Here is a 15592-nt window from a genome sequence, read left to right on the forward strand (position 1 = left end):
ATGTGTGTGTGTACAGCACGATACGTGACCTTGCGACAGTGATGATACGAACGAATTATCGTAATGACTGAAAATTGGTCCAGGTATTCTAGTAGCATTCTATCGACGGACAAGAAACCACCGGTCGTATTGCCTAGTGGTGGGAAATCCATCCTACAATCTGGATGAATCCTGTCGGCACGCCTCTCGACAGTCCCAAAGACTGGTCAATCTGTTTACTTCACTCCCTTCCTCTGATAGATTGAATATAGTAGCAGATGGAAGATGATTCATAGAGCATTGAATCCAGCACACCGATACTGAATCACAAGACAATGTTCAGGCTCAATATCAGAACGTACTACGAATCTATAGAATCCCCCCTGAACTCCAGCCTCCGCTCCCCTCATTGTTCCCTCTCGTCCCCTACTAGATAGTTCATCTGGACATAAGGCCAAACCCACAACGACGTCACAACCTTTTCCTTTCCGCTTACAACCTACACCCATCGCCATCGTCAGCTCATGTTGCTTTGCGCAATAGTTTACGCACCCTATACTTCGCATAACAGCATATCCTACGGTCACAATCACAAGCGTCGCAAGTAACGATGCAGGAATACCATTCTTCAAGAAATCAGAAGCACCGATAAATCTCTGTCCAAGTTTGTTTTCTTGCGTGATACTACATAACACATGAGTCAGCTATCGGTTTCGCGTGGACGTTGCAGTATACCGTAGCTCACGCTGTCATGTTTGGGAAACCAGATACGGGAAGACCCATACCAGCCGAGCAGATGAGTGCGGTGGCCTGATCGATACGTTAGCTTGGCCGCCTACTCATTTTGTGTGAACATCACTAAGCCAGGCACTCACCATGATCAACAATCTGGGGTGAGGCTCTTCGAGTGAGTCTCCAATTCTCGTAGCGATGGGGACGAGCAGTACCGCGGCGATAGTGTGCGAGATGCTAGTTGGTCAGTCGCACCGTTAGCTAGTGCCCTGAACGTAATACTGCGACATCGGACTACTTACAATGTAGCGATGACCAATGCAAGGAGCGAGAAGACAATAAGAATTGAGTACAGTCCCAAACCCTCTACGAGATGTTCGAGCACCTTGTCGAGATCGTCAAGGAGACCCGAAGACAGCGTAGCCTTGCCAAGGGCGATACCTCCCATGGCTAGGAAGACAATTGACCAATGGAAAGAATGGAAGTCCTCCTAGGTGGCCGAAAACAATTTGGTCAGGACCTGGTCCGAGCTATCTTGTAAATCGTATTATAGACTCACCTTTGATAGGATACCAGATCCGAAGAACGCCAACAGCGGGATAATTGCGATGATTCCCATATCTCCTACCCAGCCCTCCATACTCTTCTCCACACACCACAAGACGATAGTCAACGCGCTCACACCCAACACATACCAGTGTGTCCACGTCAAGGTGTCGGTGTTCTTCCTCATTCTAGGGATCTCAAGTCCTGACTCCCACTTGTAGTTCACGTGAAGGAATGCCCAAATACCGACAACGGAGAGGGAAGCGACAGGAAGGGAGATGGCGAACCACTGTGGCCAGGAGAGAGGAGGGTCCATGGATCCCAAGGAGATCAGGTTTTGGGGTGATGAGATAGGTGAGGCTTGACCACCGATATTGGATGCGAGAGCAATGGCAATCTATCACCAGATACATGTTATGTCAGTCTGGTCAACTGTATGATGCGTTCCATGCGAGGGAACACTCACGATAAGACACTTTGAGAAGATTGATTTGGGGTGCAACTCATCCGTGATTGGCTGCAAGTAGGGCTATCAGCCACATCTACGGCTGTCGACGACAGGCTCTTACCTTGATCAAAGCGTAACAAAGCGTTGGCGCGGCAACATTACTGATCCACATACTCGCAAACGTTGCCACAAACATCAAAACAAGCAACACCACACTCGGCTTTGAACCTGCCGCGTTGAGGATCCTCGAGGCTGTCATGACGTCCAAGCGGGTTTTGGACAACACAGCAGCGATGGTGAAACCACCGATAAGCAACATGATAGTGGGCGAGAACATCTGCGAAAAGATGTATCTAAGGTAGGTAGCGCGTGAGCTAACGTTCGATGAGAAGGAACAAACAAGGCAAGCTCACTTGGTCGCGTCTGCTGCACTCAATCGTTGATCTTCGCCATCCGACGAGCGAAGTACCCGGAGGAAGACCACTAGCAGCGGTACGGCAAGTGAAGTGACGAAAAGTGGAATTGCCTTTGCACAACATCAACTGGAAGCTCCTATATCTGCAAAACGAAGGACGGTCTTTACTCACCTCTGTCGCCCAGAGAATCGTACAGAATACCAACATGGCCAAACAATTGCTCTCCTCCACCCTTTCGAAAGGCTGGATCTGTACCAAAGCCGTCATGACGGCAAGGGCAAACACCAAGATTGTGCCCTTGACCGTGATGAACTTCGGCCATCTGAAACTTCCCAAAGGCGTCTTGTAAATCTGTTTATCCGCATCGAGGGAAGATGTGATTTCGTCCGGCGTGACACTCCTGAATATCCCTTGAGAGCGATTGTGTCCAGAAACCATCTGAGACCAGACTGTTTCTCGGTCGATCACGACCTTTTCTCGAAGCTGGGAGCGGAGCTGTTCTTTGGCAAGCTCTTCGTCACCGGCTGTCGCGACTCGTCGGTAGAGGAAGAGGATGCGAGCGAGAAGTTGGTCGAGCTCCTCTTTCGCTTCTTGAGTCCAAGGGTCGGTCTTGAGGACAGTCTCGGAGACGTACTCTTTCTTGAGCTAAGGAAAATGGTCAGCTTTGGTACAACACGGCTGATGCTGTATCTGTGAACAAACCTTGTTATTGGTGTTCTTGTCATATCTGAGGGATGTATTGTTAGCTCCCGTCTCATTCAACCGGATCCGCTTGTATGTTTCACTCACTTTTTCAAGATCTTCTCAAAGGCGGTCAAGTTTAACTCGACATACTGCTTCAAGGCATACGCCTCGAGCCAGACAGCGCTGATCCTCTTCTTGAATCCTATCCTCAACACTGTACCATAATCGTTGTTCGCGGTCCAGACATAAACCGGTCTTTTCGCTTCGGCTGCCGCGAGCCCATTCCCTCCTTCCTCTTCTTCGTCACGCGTAGATTCGACCGCCCAATCCGGAACGGTAGCCGGATCCATCTGGACGAGACCTAGAGAATGATATCGTCTTCTTGGCCATCCGAAATCGCCCTCGTGAGATGACAAGGAAGATATAGAGGTTCTTCTATCGGGGAAACCGGTATTGGTTCCTAGATCGTCGACGGAGGAATCCAAGTCGGAAGATCGTCTACCCCTTGATGATTTGGGGAGTCCTCTCCCACCTCGGTTGTTGGGTGATTGGGGAGTCTGAGCTGCCTCACTACCAAAGTAATCGGTGGAGACTGAATCTGACATTCCAGGTTTACGCGAGGTACTTCGACTTCTCGACGTTCGTAATGGTGGTGCGATGGAAGCTTCCATCAGATCCGCTTGATCGGGATTGTTCATCACGCTCTTCCGCCTTCCAAATCCCTTGAATCGACTGACGAACGATTGCTTGTCTCGACGATTGGAAGAACTGAGTCGTGCTGATCTTCCTGCAATAGACAGATCAGGACTGAGAAGAGCTTCCGTCTCTCCTCCTCCTCCTCCTCCTCCTCCTCCTCCTCCTCCTCCTCCTCCTCCTCCTCCACCACCACCACCTGCTGCACCGAATTCTCCTACACGATCCTCGTCTTCGTCCTCCTCATCAACTTCTTTGATAGTAGCGTCTGCGCCCAAATCGCGTTCTTCCAAACCCGCAACTTCCTCCTCCACCAATCCCAAAGATCTACTACAATCCTCAAGTTTGTTCTTGTAGAATTCTGTTACCTTGTTTCGTTCTTTATCGAGTGCTTGGCGGAATTCAGCGGGAGTAGCGAATTTGACAGTTCGTCTATGGATGGGTAAGATCGAGGTGGATTCTGAATCTTGTTGAGTGGAATGATACGATGGATCAAGAGGTGTAGAGGGGAACAGTTTCTTCAATGCGTCGTAGCTGTTTTTCCATCAGCTCTAAAAGAAGGGGACAGGCAGTTTAGCCAAGCCAAGCCTACTCACTCGACATAATAGTCCCACCACTCAATATTGCTGTTCAGCTCCAGGAGCGTTCTACGATCATACTTCCTTGTCAGTGCTCATCCATCTACAAAAGGAGACGCTCTTCGACTTACCCGAACTTCATCTTGTCTCCTTTTCCTGGTGCTCTGGTCGCGTTTCTCCAAGTCCAATAGCGTCTGGCTCTCCCTTCTGTGGATCTTGCCAAGGGTAAGAGTTGGATACTTTCTTCTTCTTTCCTTTCTTCGTCGTCTTCTCCCACGTCTCTGATTCGAATCCTCTTGCCGTAGATGCTGTTTGATAGGGTATCACTGATCGAGTCGAGGAGACTATGTACACTTGTTGGGTATAGTTTGGATATGATTGGGGAGTATGGAGAATGCACGATGACGGACGTCGCCGAGGGTGAGAATTGCTTGGTCCGCGTGGGGCAGTACACGGTCCCTTTCTACGCTCAGCTGTTCTTGATCTCCACTAAGTATCAGTGATGAAAGATGTTGTCGTTGCCAGAGAGGATGGCACAAGCATACGGTCAATCAGGCGTAAGTGTCAACACAAGAATCGGTCGGGATTGAAAGGACGAGAGATGAGATACGAGTATGGGTTGTTTAAGTGGAGTTTCTGATAGATTGATTCCAGGGTAAAAAGCGTGGCATTGGATCACGTTTGCAAAACCGTGCGCACGTTATCGCTGACGGTCACCACAGGACATTCTGCGATACATGTTCATTCACAGTCAAATATGCATAGCTTTTGATTTTGATTCATTGGACAGCGATCGCCATTTAGATGGTACTTTATACCACACGTTCATGCTTCCACCAACCCTTACTCCTCCCATCCTGCTTAGACATTGAATCTCGCCCTCAAGCTCTTGGCCATGTCAGCAAAAGTCTCGTCCTGACTCCTGTACTTGATACCCAACACTCTGGTCGCCTTGGAACCATCGAAATGGTTGTTGTCGTCGATGAGCTTCTTGCGATAAGCGGGATCTTCGTTGCCTTTAGGAACGGGAAGGTCTGGGCAGGTCTTGGCGATTGACTGTGTGATGGAGGAAATCAGCATCTAATCACAAGCGCCATGCAACCTGAGGGGTCACTTACGATGACATAGTCGTTACTGCTGAATGCACCGTTTCCAGTGATAAATCTCTCTCCGCTAGCTTCGGGAGTAGTCAAGGCGCGGACATGGGCGAGGGCACCTGAAGTCAAGTATGTCAGCAGATCGTTTCCGACAACGATTCTCGTGAAACACAACTTACAGTCTCGTACATCAACGTAGTTTCCACCGGCGCCAGGAAGATCCTTCTCGGTCTTCTTCCCTGTCATCCAGTCGAAGAAAGTGGCTGAAAACTCAAGATCAGTCATGATGTCCTTGACAGCATGTCCCAGAGATCGTGCCGAACTCACCAACAGAAGTGTTGAGCGACTCAGGAGTATCACACTCCTGGATGATTGGACCAAGGACAAGAGGAGGGTTGATAGCAGCTCCATCGAAGGCGGGCTTCTCATCTTCGAAGAACTTCCAGAAAGCCTGTTCGGCGAGAGTCTTGCTCGCTACAATGAAGGATCAGTCAGTTGCGAAAAACGCTTGAATGAACTACAGGACCTCTGAAACTCACCTCTGTACTTGTTTGCTCCATCCGCATCGCGACCCTTCTCTGCGCAGACCTTGAGACTGACGGGGTTCCAGTCTGCCTCGGTGAAGCTGTTGAATAAAGGGATTCATCAGTCCTGAGCACAAAGGGCAATCAGAGCAAACGCAGACATACGTGTGAGGAGGCGTAATGTCGGTGCTCATGATGGCTGCAACGGAACTACATTACACATGTCAGTTTGACGTTTCGCGCTAAGATCACAGGTTGGGGCCTACCTTGTCACGACAACACGCTTCACGTCCGGGCTGAAGATGGGTCTTGGCATCAGTGATAAAGGTCGATGTCAAAGACAAATCACTCACTTGAACTTTTTGAGACTGTTGAGTACACCAAGTGTTCCCTTCTTAGCAGGGATGAACAGCTCATCGGGCTCTACCGCGTTGAAGTGGTAAGGGCTATGACCAACGATCATCAGCATCTGACATCAAATCCTCGATACAGCACGATGAACATACCTCGCCATGTGAGCTACACCGACCACGCCTTTGACAGCCTCATCGAATGCTCCGTCCTGTGGTGGTATTCCAATCAGCTTTTTGTCGCGTCATTGTGTAGAGGTTGGTCAACGTTATCCAACGCACCTCTGCGATATCCTTCACGATAGCATATTCGAACTTGGCTTTCTTGTCCTTGAACAAGTTGACGAGATATTCTCCTTTACCTTTGCTTCGAACTGTTCCTCGAACTGGGAATCCAGCATCGAGGAAGGCTTCTACGGCGTGGCTATCGAGTGGGGAAAATATCAATCAGTCAAGGGTCTGCTCAGCGGAACGTGGGCAGACTTGAACTCACGCGGCAATGTAGCCTGATGCACCAGTGACGAGCACCAAAGATCCTGGAGCGATAGCGGGCATTGTATTGGTCTTTTTATTTGGTCTGTCTTTATTTCTAGCAGGAGGTGGATCGTAGATGGAATTACGAGACGATGAAAGGTGTTGCTCGGTATATATAGGCTTAAGCCAAGTTACCTTTTCTATCGTCATGGTGGAGGTTACCAGAAGGGACGGTGGAGGTACACACTCCCCACGCATCATCTTTGCTCCGTGGGTCCGGCGTTGCCACGTGGCAGATCGGATCTGAGCGACAAATAGACTACGGGGAGATGATAAGAAGCGCCGGGGTCGTATGATGTGATGATGAGTACCAGGATGGACACTGGCCATATAGAGCCCATGCGTTGTCCGACCCGACGTATCGCATTCATCTAGGTGGAGGTGGGTGTATATGGATCAGATACTAGAGGTGTCTGTCGTGAGACCTGCGTATGCGCTTTTCCTGTTGAATGTCACTTAACAATCGCTCGCTTGACCCAAGGGATTGTTGCGAACCCTTCCACCCTTGTATACCTCTTTCGTTGGACGCCATGACTACCACTTCTGGTCCCATTCACCATGTGTATGATAACACCGGCCACCTCAGTCCCCTCCCTTTACGACCATATACCATCTACGCGTCTCTACTATTCGATTCTCGCACACGTTCATTCCTCACGGACATCGCTCTCACCCTCTCCCCCATAACGGGTCGAGTGATCTCTGTCGAACCATTCTCCCCCTCCTCACCAAATCTGGTGATCGAATTCCCAGACCTTGATTTCCGAGGCAAGACCGTCTTACCTGGTTTAGTGGATGCTCATTCACATATCCTCCTTCATCCATATTCCGAAACGCCCGCACTGAACCAAATGCGAGATGAAAGTCTGACCCAACGTATAATCCAAGCTACGAACAACTGTCGACTAGGTCTCAAAGGTGGTTTCACGACTTATCGCGATTTAGGAACAGAAGGTGCATATAACGCCGATATTGGGATAAGGGACAGTATCAATCGTGGGGTCATACCTGGACCGAGGTTGTTCGTAGCAACAGAAGCTCTGGCAAGCGACGATTCGTACCAGGCTCGACAGGAAAACAGGATTGGAGGGACAACAATTCCAAGATTGAGCGACGAATGTAATGGTCCGATAGGGGTGAAAGCTGCCGTCAGAAGAAGGATAGGCGCAGGAGCAGATCTTATCAAGTTTTATGCCGAATATAGAAGAAGAGTATTGAGGTTCCCTCAACCTACCTACCCAGGTGCTTTACCAATCATCGTACCTCCTTTCTGTGATGCTCGACCAAATCGACTTCCTCCACCGTCTCTAGGTCATCAGGTTAACAACCACACCTACACCGGTCCCGGTGGCGAGATCAACTTTGACACCCTCTCCGTAGCCGACGACGACGATGACGACGACGCGGTCGATTTTATGGAATATACCAACCCCAATGCTATTCTTTTCGACCAAGAAGAGATGGACGCTATTGTGGCAGAAGCACGACGTTCCAAAGCTCCCGTTGCAGCACATGCTAGTACTCCCGAAGCAGTGATAATGGCCTCCAACGCTGGAGTCACCACCATCGAACATGGCTACGTCTCCTCCTCAGCTGCTCTGGACACCATGAAGAAGAATGGCACAGTTTTCATCCCGACTTTATCGGTATACGAATTGGAGAAGAAAGCTCTCGGAGACAAGTTCTGGGGAACGATTTTGAATCATACGAAGAACGCTTTCGACAAGGGCGTGACATTAGCTTGTGGTGGTGATACGGGAGCTTTCAAACATGGTCAACAGATAAGAGAGTTGGAACTATTTGTCGAGGCGGGTATACCCCTAGAAGATACCCTGAGAGCAGCAACGCTCGGTGGGTGGGAAGCGTGTGGGAAAGAGTTGAGTGGGTTCAAATTCGGTTGGTTGGGTAAAGGTTGGAGTGCGGATGTCACGGTGTTGGATGGCGATGTCAGAGAGGACATAAAGGCTTTGAGGAGAGTAGAGACTGTGATCAAGGATGGTAGAGTGGTGGTTTGGGACGCAGAGGTCATCGAGAAGGTGTAGATGGGCGTTGTGAACGAGTTGTATCATATCAGGACCAAGAAGGCAATATATGGTAGCTTCAACATAGTGTAACAGTACTTGTCGTGCAACTTATGCCCAAGTGCGTTTTATGAGTTACTTCTTCACATTTCTTTAGCTGTATACTTCTGACTATTCTACTCCTCCTACTCGCTTAGAACTTGCCAAACTTCTTTCTCAAACTCTCCGCCATCTCCACGACAGTATCTTCCAAAGTCTCGTACTTGATGCCCAAGACCTTTGTCGCCTTTTGTCCATCAAAGATGTTCGAGTTCTTCACAATCTCATCATGGGTACCGGGTTTACCGACGGGGATATTCTTGAGTTCGGGGAATCGTTTGTGGAGGATATCGACGTAGTCTTGTCCTGCAAATGCGCCGGCACCGACGATGAAACGTTGTCCAGCGGCTTCGGGGACGGTAAGAGCGCGAACGTGTCCAAGGGCGACTACAAGCACACGCCCACAGAGATCAGCTTTGACATCCTTTCTCAGCTGCTTCATGAGATATGCACGCACCATCCTTGACGTTGACCCAGTTACCCTGAGGAGCAGGAAGATCATCCTCCTTCTTCTGGCCAGTTGCCCAAGCCCAGAAACCAGCTGTGTCGCAAGTACATCATCAGCACGGCATCCTGTTCCCCTTTGTCCGCATGAAGCGAGATCATACTCAGAGATACTCACCAACCGAAGTGTTGAGCTTGGAAGGATCGTCAACCTGGTGGATTACCTCTCCCAACACGAGAGGAGGGTTGATTGCGACACCTTCCCAAGAAGGCTTCTCCTCCTCGATGAACTCTACGAGTGGAGCAGACACAAAGATTAGCACCTCATATTGATATAGATGCTCAGAAGTGCGTATACGCCAACTCACTCCACAAAGCCTTTTCGGCAAGGGTCTTACTGGCTTGGTAAGAATGTCCACCAGTCGACTTGGTGCCGTTCTTCTCGACATGAGAAATCGAGTCTTGGTTCCAGTCCTCCTCAGTGTAGCTGTGATAGATTCGTCAGCAACAGGTCGTTCGCTCGCTCGTTCCTTCCAAAGTGCCAGTGAAACAGGTCGAAATTGTAAATGAAGTAAGAAAAGATGAAGATCACTCACATGACAGGTGCTTTTCTTGAATCGGTGCTCATGATAGAAGCGACCGACGAAGTGATCACAACTCGCTTGATGTCAGGACTACACCATAGGAGAAACAGATCAGCAACAATCCGATAAGAGGGTCTAGGGAGAGAACCTACTTGTTCTTCTGGATACTCTTCAGGATACCGGTGGTGCCCTTTACAGCGGGACCGATAAGCTCTTGAGGGTCTTTTACGTCAGAGACGTAGAATGGAGAAGCGAGATGGGCTACGGCATCGACACCCTTGACGGCTTCGTCGAATGCTCCGTCCTGTGACGGGCGAAATGTTTGTCAGCACGTGCATCCCAAACTTATCCGAATGTAACTCGAACAGGAAGATGGTAACCGTGAAGTCCCTCTTGAATGTGGGCATCTCTGCGTTGTTGCAATTGAAGCGGAGGAAGGAGATTGCACCCACCTCGACGATATCTTTCACGATAACGTAATCAAAGTCGTTCAATCCATCTTTGGCATACAGATCTTTCAAATACTTTCCCTTCTCTTCGGACCTCACAGTTCCTCGTACTCTGAATCCCTCCTTGAGGAACTCTTTAGCAGTGTGAGATGCGATGAATCCAGATGGTCCAGTGAGGAGGACATAAGCGCCTTTTGTGATTGCGGGCATTGTTGGTTATATCTTTTTGATCTGTTACTGTGTGTGTATGAATCTGAAAAGCGAGCAGGACAAGGGCATGTGATGATAATACTCCAAGTCTATCGCAATATATAGAGTTGTGGACAACGAGTACCCTCTAGTCAAGTCTCATCTCCAATCACCGTCATAAAACGTCATTTCACCAACCCAAGAATAGTTCCCGGAGAAACCGGCGGCAATCGGACAAGTCCGCTCAGATACCAATCGAGTTATTAACCTCACATTTACTCGCACCTCATACCCACACCCACACCCACACATTTGAGCATACACACCATACATGATAATTGACATCACCCCTCTTGTATCTAAAAATATCATCGAACACGCATCAAATTGAGAGCTGTTTACCATCTCACACTGACAACGACCCTACTATGTGATCTAGTAGGCTTGCTTTCCCGTCGTATCGTACGGTAAACAAGCTGCGTCCCGAAGTCAGCGAACAGTCCATCCAAAATGTTGTATCTTCGGCACCACTCACCGATAGCGAACATCGACACCCAGGCTCCTCCGGCCTACATACACACAACAACTATCAGCGCTGCCCTTTACATGAACATTCCGGAACCGCACTCACAGCCAACCAAAGTACTCCAGGCGAGCTCGAACCGTGATACACGTTTCTCGCAGCGACTGGTGCGAGAACACTTGCGATTCGACCCAAAGTCGAAAGCATACCGCTGGTCGAGCCTCTGAACTGAGCGGGGAAAGCTTCTGGGGTATAGGCATATAGCAAAGCAGCGTAGAGGGATTGGAACCAGTACCTGAGGGGGAAAGGACCCAATCAGTCTCCGTTTCATCCACTCGACAATTCGCGACTAAATACCCACGCCATAGCGTTAAAGCCTATACTTGCGTTTCTTGAATTGACCAGTTGATACTGTGGAGGGGAGATGTATCAGACCCAAACTGTCCCAGAAATCACGTGTCCCGTTCGAGCACTCACCAGGGCTAAAGCAACACCCATCATAGCTGATGAGAACACCATGCCCCACTTACGCCCCACTTTAGGAACTTCCATCAGATATGCTGCGGTCAGAGTAGCAGTGACACTCGGTAGGTCTGGAAAGGTTATCAGCAATCAAATTGAGGATCTGACGAAGGACACGCTTGAAACTCATGAACACTCACAGATCCAGACATAAGCGGTGTATGTTTCTGTGATACTTGCTCCGGTATCCACGCCCTTTGCTCGGAGGATCAAGGGAAGGAAGTACCCTGCTATCGAGAAAGCCCAGAAGAGGGACATATAGCTAATACCTCAATACGAATCAGTATCCCGTTCTTGAATCGTCAGGGAGAGATAACACCACAATGCACTCACGCAATAGCCATCGCGATGAATAACCACACATAGATCCTCTGCCCAAACAACCCCTTCAGGTGTCCAAATACCCTCTTTATACCTCCGACAGCCACTTTCTCCGCCAACTCTTTTGTTCCCAAAGCTTTCGTCGCTCCTACCTTTGGACCCTCCCTTCCCGGTCTTTGGCTTTCCACGTACTCTAACGCTTGGAAATCATGCATATTCAAACCAGGTTCCGGTCGACCGTTGAAGTTGGCTATGGAATGTAAGACGTCGAGCGCATGAGCATCGTGGCCTTGGACGAGGAGGAATTTGGGAGATTCGCGGAATTTGAAGATAACGAATCGAGCGATAAAGATGGATAAAGTGAAGAAGCCGAGTAGCAGCATTGTATAACGCCTACCAGGAGTTAGCTGCGAGTCCATGAAAACCGAGGAAAGAATACCTACCATCCCATATTGTCGCTTCTACTACAACAAGGTGCTGCACTGATCTTGCACGAAGGGAGATCGGGTTTGCAAGAGTACCGAGGGATAAGGACGAGCGAGATGAGTGAAGCCACTACGACTCCGACAGGCTGGAACGTGCTGAGTGCAGCGAGAAGGTATCGGTTTTTCTGGTAAATGTATCTCGTCAATTTGCATCTGAAATGCCCTCAAGGAAAGTTGACTCACTGTGGGGAGGAACTCGAGGGTAATTGTGGCGTCTATAGGAACGTTTCCACTGTTTACGATATCCATCAGCTCTCAGGTACAAATTGATCGACCCTAGAAGAGGACCGGTACAATGTACTTACCCAATGCCCAAGCCACTACGAGAAGGTATCCATTGATCAGCGGGTCGAACCAAAATGAGGTGCATTAGTCCATACTCACATCATCGCTGCAAGGAAGCAGATAGCACCGTAATTTGACGGCGCAGAGAAAAGGAATCCAAACAGCGTTGAGATCGCACAAGTGAGATTGAAACACCATCTCCTCTGATCGAGCTATCAGCATTGCCAACCAATTTCACCCAAAATGTGAAAACTGCTCACTCCTAGAATATCGACCAACATGCCCCAAGTGAACGCCCCAATCATCAATCCTGTGTTGAAAGCTGTCGACAGATCGCTGATTCGAGCATCTACAACGAGCACACTTAGGCGTCAGCATGTTGATCCATGCAAAGATGGAAGTAGACCCACTCACCAGATACACCCATCTCTTGTTGGATCGCTGCTGCTACCAGACCGAATGCCTGTGCCCAGCACAAGTCGAGGAAGTAGCCGAAACCGCATAGAAAGAAGATACACCATTGGTACTTTCCCATTCCCATGAGACTGATGGCGTATTAGCAAACGACATGCACGGCAGAGAAAGGAGCACGATCTTGTCGTTGTCAGAAAACTCACTCTAGTTCTCTATTGATCAAAACCGACTTCTGCTCATAAAGACTCAAATCTGTAAATTTCTTCCCTCCAACTAACGTTTCTTCCTTGACCAGTCCTGCCAACTCTCTCGCCCTCTTGTTCAACTCTTCACTCTTACTGGCCGATAACCCATAGTTCGTCTGTCCACCATTATCTCCCCCAGCTGCGCCTGTAAGAGGTGTGTTCTCGTCGTCTTCCTCAGACATCATTACATTCATAAGTGGTATTCGATCGTCGTGATCGTTTCCTTGTTCGGCTGAGAACGAGCTCCGTAGTAAATTAGGCGGGAGTGGGGGTGGGAGCACGATGTGTTCGAGGGGCTGTTGGTGTGGAAGGGTGAAGAGTTCGTAATAGATATTAGACAGTTTGGGATATTTACAAGCTTTCTTCGTTTGCCTATACAGTACTCGTACTTCGGTCTCAAGTCGTGGTTTTGATTCGGTCAATCGGATATCATAGATTTTCCAAGTGAATGGTGCAAAAGAAGATAGGGCTACAGGAAGTGTTCGATATATACAAAGCTGGAGAAGGATGAGATGGCACGAAGATGCAACAGGGTGAGTGTTGCGAGAGTGATAAAACGTAAGGTTGTAGCTTTTTGTTTGCACACCTATGGCATGTTCCTAACTTTGCATGTTATGTCGTGTGCCTGAGAGTGGATCAAAACGTGAAAAGTGAGCATGACGTACGTGCACGAGCCAACAGTGTTAGAGTATCACATCGCAATCATCATGAGCTGGAAAGGCAATCCGTGAATGAACTTGCGGGGTTGCTCCAAGGGGTGCGCCCATTTAGCTTAGTTACCCCCAAACATGCATGGTCTGTTGACCTGTCATAGTATTCCCAAAGTCATGGATACCGTTGATACTGTTGATGCGATCAACGATGACAGCTCACGATCGGCCATTTGCGAGAGTTAGTCACCACCCACCGCCAGAGATACTGCATGACGTGGATTTTAATATTGCCTCTCTTGATAACGTCGTAGTGATTTCAACGCCCCTTCTTCGTTCGAGGGTGGTCCCAAACGAGATTGTCATCCTTACTCGCCCCCATTTACTCGACCTTCGCACGACCTCGCATAAACGATAAGATAGCGTGTCAGGATCGATTTTGTTGCGTAAGTCCTTATGGTTTAGCATACATACGGTTATACAATGGCTTACCCATCTTTAGAATAACACCTTCGACTATCATCCCGTGCCACCATGCAGGCCGCGGTGCAGGTTCAGCCTCTGCTCCAACCACAAAACCAAGCACCGACGCCAATCCTGCCAACCCAAGCCCTAGCTGGTCCCCCATCCTCTGCCTCCCCAAATGATTCAGTCATCGTCCATGATCCTTCTCTCCCTCCTCTCAGTCACGGAGCTCCTCCTCCCCTTCCCTATTACAGCACGCACAAATTGCTCCTCGAGGCTATGCAAGCATGGTCCATCACTCATTCTTTCGCACTGATCACCACCAAATCCTACTTACATCGGAAAAATCAACGTGCGCTATTCTCTTGCAGTTGTGCTGATCGATATCAACCCAAACTCGGACCAGGCAAGACATTATACCGAATCACACCGAAGACGAAAAGAACAGAATGTCCATATCGTATCTCGGCGTTGAACGTTGGTACTCCATTAGATGGCAAATGGACCTACATCGCTCCTACAGGTGTCTCGGCAACGCATAATCATCCCCCGTTGAATCCGAGAAATCATGCGATCCTCCGCGCGATACATAGACGTTTACACCCGGAGATCGATCTCTTGATGGAACAGCTCCTAAAAGAAGGCATGCCACCTAGGGATATCGTGAAACGATTAGAAGAGAGGTTTCCAGAATGTCAACTTACGACGACGGACGTCAATAATTTCAAGACGCAGTTTGTTGCCAAGGCGAGAGATGAAGCGGCGGGACGAGTAGGCGCTCCAGAATCGATTAGTGAACAGAGAGAGTTCATGGCGGATTATTGCGGTGCCGACGGAGAAGATAACAATGATAACGATGATCATAGCAATGACGAAGACAGCTACTCCCAACTCAATGTGGCGGACAATTCAATGGTCGCTGGAGAGAAACGAGTAAGACCGGAGGATACTCTCGCATATAACGAAACCAACAAGAGGAGCAAATCCACACCTGCGGACGAATCGCATCGCAGACTGGAGGAAGCGAACGAACGGGTCAAGGAAGCGAAGAAGATGGTCGAAAGATCAATCGCGATACTCCGAGCGAGAGAAGCAGAGGCGAGAGCGATAGCAGCAGAGGTCAAGGCTTGGGCACAACTCAAGTGAAGAGGACGCCGAAGATATGGAGGAAACAGTGCAGTGGGCCACATCAGAACGTCAACCAGCGGTGCGACTGGCAAGTCACTGCTTAATTTCACGGTGCGCTCCTGACCGAGACATCCTTGTGGAAGGGCGACAACATAATCCAGCCTTCTCCTTACCCCTCCGCTTATGA

The 15592-nt window shown here is 49.1% G+C and overlaps 6 protein-coding genes across 6 annotated transcripts; 2 read left to right on the forward strand and 4 right to left on the reverse strand.

The window, feature by feature from the left end:
• Positions 1-471: 471 nt before the first annotated feature.
• Positions 472-4218, reverse strand: CI109_103504 (uncharacterized protein; the record flags this gene model as incomplete). Its single annotated transcript, XM_032005740.1, has 14 exons — positions 472-478; positions 532-663; positions 725-789; positions 855-948; positions 1014-1201; positions 1271-1654; positions 1724-1774; positions 1827-2058; positions 2119-2231; positions 2293-2766; positions 2824-2848; positions 2911-4032; positions 4095-4145; positions 4208-4218. The coding sequence occupies 14 exons, from the start codon at positions 4216-4218 to the stop codon at positions 472-474; spliced, it is 2949 nt and encodes a 982-aa protein (XP_031859987.1).
• Positions 4219-4937: 719 nt separating this feature from the next.
• Positions 4938-6602, reverse strand: CI109_103505 (uncharacterized protein; the record flags this gene model as incomplete). The annotated part of the gene is made up of 11 exons (XM_032005739.1): positions 4938-5132; positions 5195-5292; positions 5353-5436; positions 5501-5647; positions 5713-5798; positions 5863-5907; positions 5964-5993; positions 6051-6143; positions 6204-6259; positions 6330-6471; positions 6541-6602. 11 exons carry the CDS (start codon positions 6600-6602, stop codon positions 4938-4940), a joined length of 1038 nt encoding a protein of 345 aa, XP_031859986.1.
• Positions 6603-7030: 428 nt separating this feature from the next.
• On the forward strand, positions 7031-8623 carry CI109_103506 (uncharacterized protein; the record flags this gene model as incomplete). Its single annotated transcript, XM_032005738.2, has 1 exon — positions 7031-8623. One exon carries the CDS (start codon positions 7031-7033, stop codon positions 8621-8623), a length of 1593 nt encoding a protein of 530 aa, XP_031859985.2.
• A 172-nt stretch (positions 8624-8795) lies between these two features.
• On the reverse strand, positions 8796-10388 carry CI109_103507 (uncharacterized protein; the record flags this gene model as incomplete). Its single annotated transcript, XM_032005737.1, has 7 exons — positions 8796-9088; positions 9159-9242; positions 9324-9437; positions 9514-9632; positions 9742-9819; positions 9882-10033; positions 10182-10388. 7 exons carry the CDS (start codon positions 10386-10388, stop codon positions 8796-8798), a joined length of 1047 nt encoding a protein of 348 aa, XP_031859984.1.
• Positions 10389-10802: 414 nt separating this feature from the next.
• On the reverse strand, positions 10803-13344 carry CI109_103508 (uncharacterized protein; the record flags this gene model as incomplete). The annotated part of the gene is made up of 14 exons (XM_065967304.1): positions 10803-10843; positions 10903-10936; positions 10999-11185; positions 11252-11301; positions 11368-11483; positions 11553-11674; positions 11746-12126; positions 12177-12343; positions 12402-12450; positions 12524-12538; positions 12603-12715; positions 12764-12852; positions 12918-13048; positions 13121-13344. 14 exons carry the CDS (start codon positions 13342-13344, stop codon positions 10803-10805), a joined length of 1719 nt encoding a protein of 572 aa, XP_065823376.1.
• Positions 13345-14346: 1002 nt separating this feature from the next.
• Positions 14347-15423, forward strand: CI109_103509 (uncharacterized protein; the record flags this gene model as incomplete). The annotated part of the gene is made up of 1 exon (XM_032005735.1): positions 14347-15423. The coding sequence occupies one exon, from the start codon at positions 14347-14349 to the stop codon at positions 15421-15423; it is 1077 nt and encodes a 358-aa protein (XP_031859982.1).
• Positions 15424-15592: the final 169 nt, after the last annotated feature.

The sequence above is a fragment of the Kwoniella shandongensis genome, chromosome 6 (genome assembly GCF_008629635.2).
Source record: "Kwoniella shandongensis chromosome 6, complete sequence".
NCBI classification, from domain to species: domain Eukaryota; kingdom Fungi; phylum Basidiomycota; class Tremellomycetes; order Tremellales; family Cryptococcaceae; genus Kwoniella; species Kwoniella shandongensis.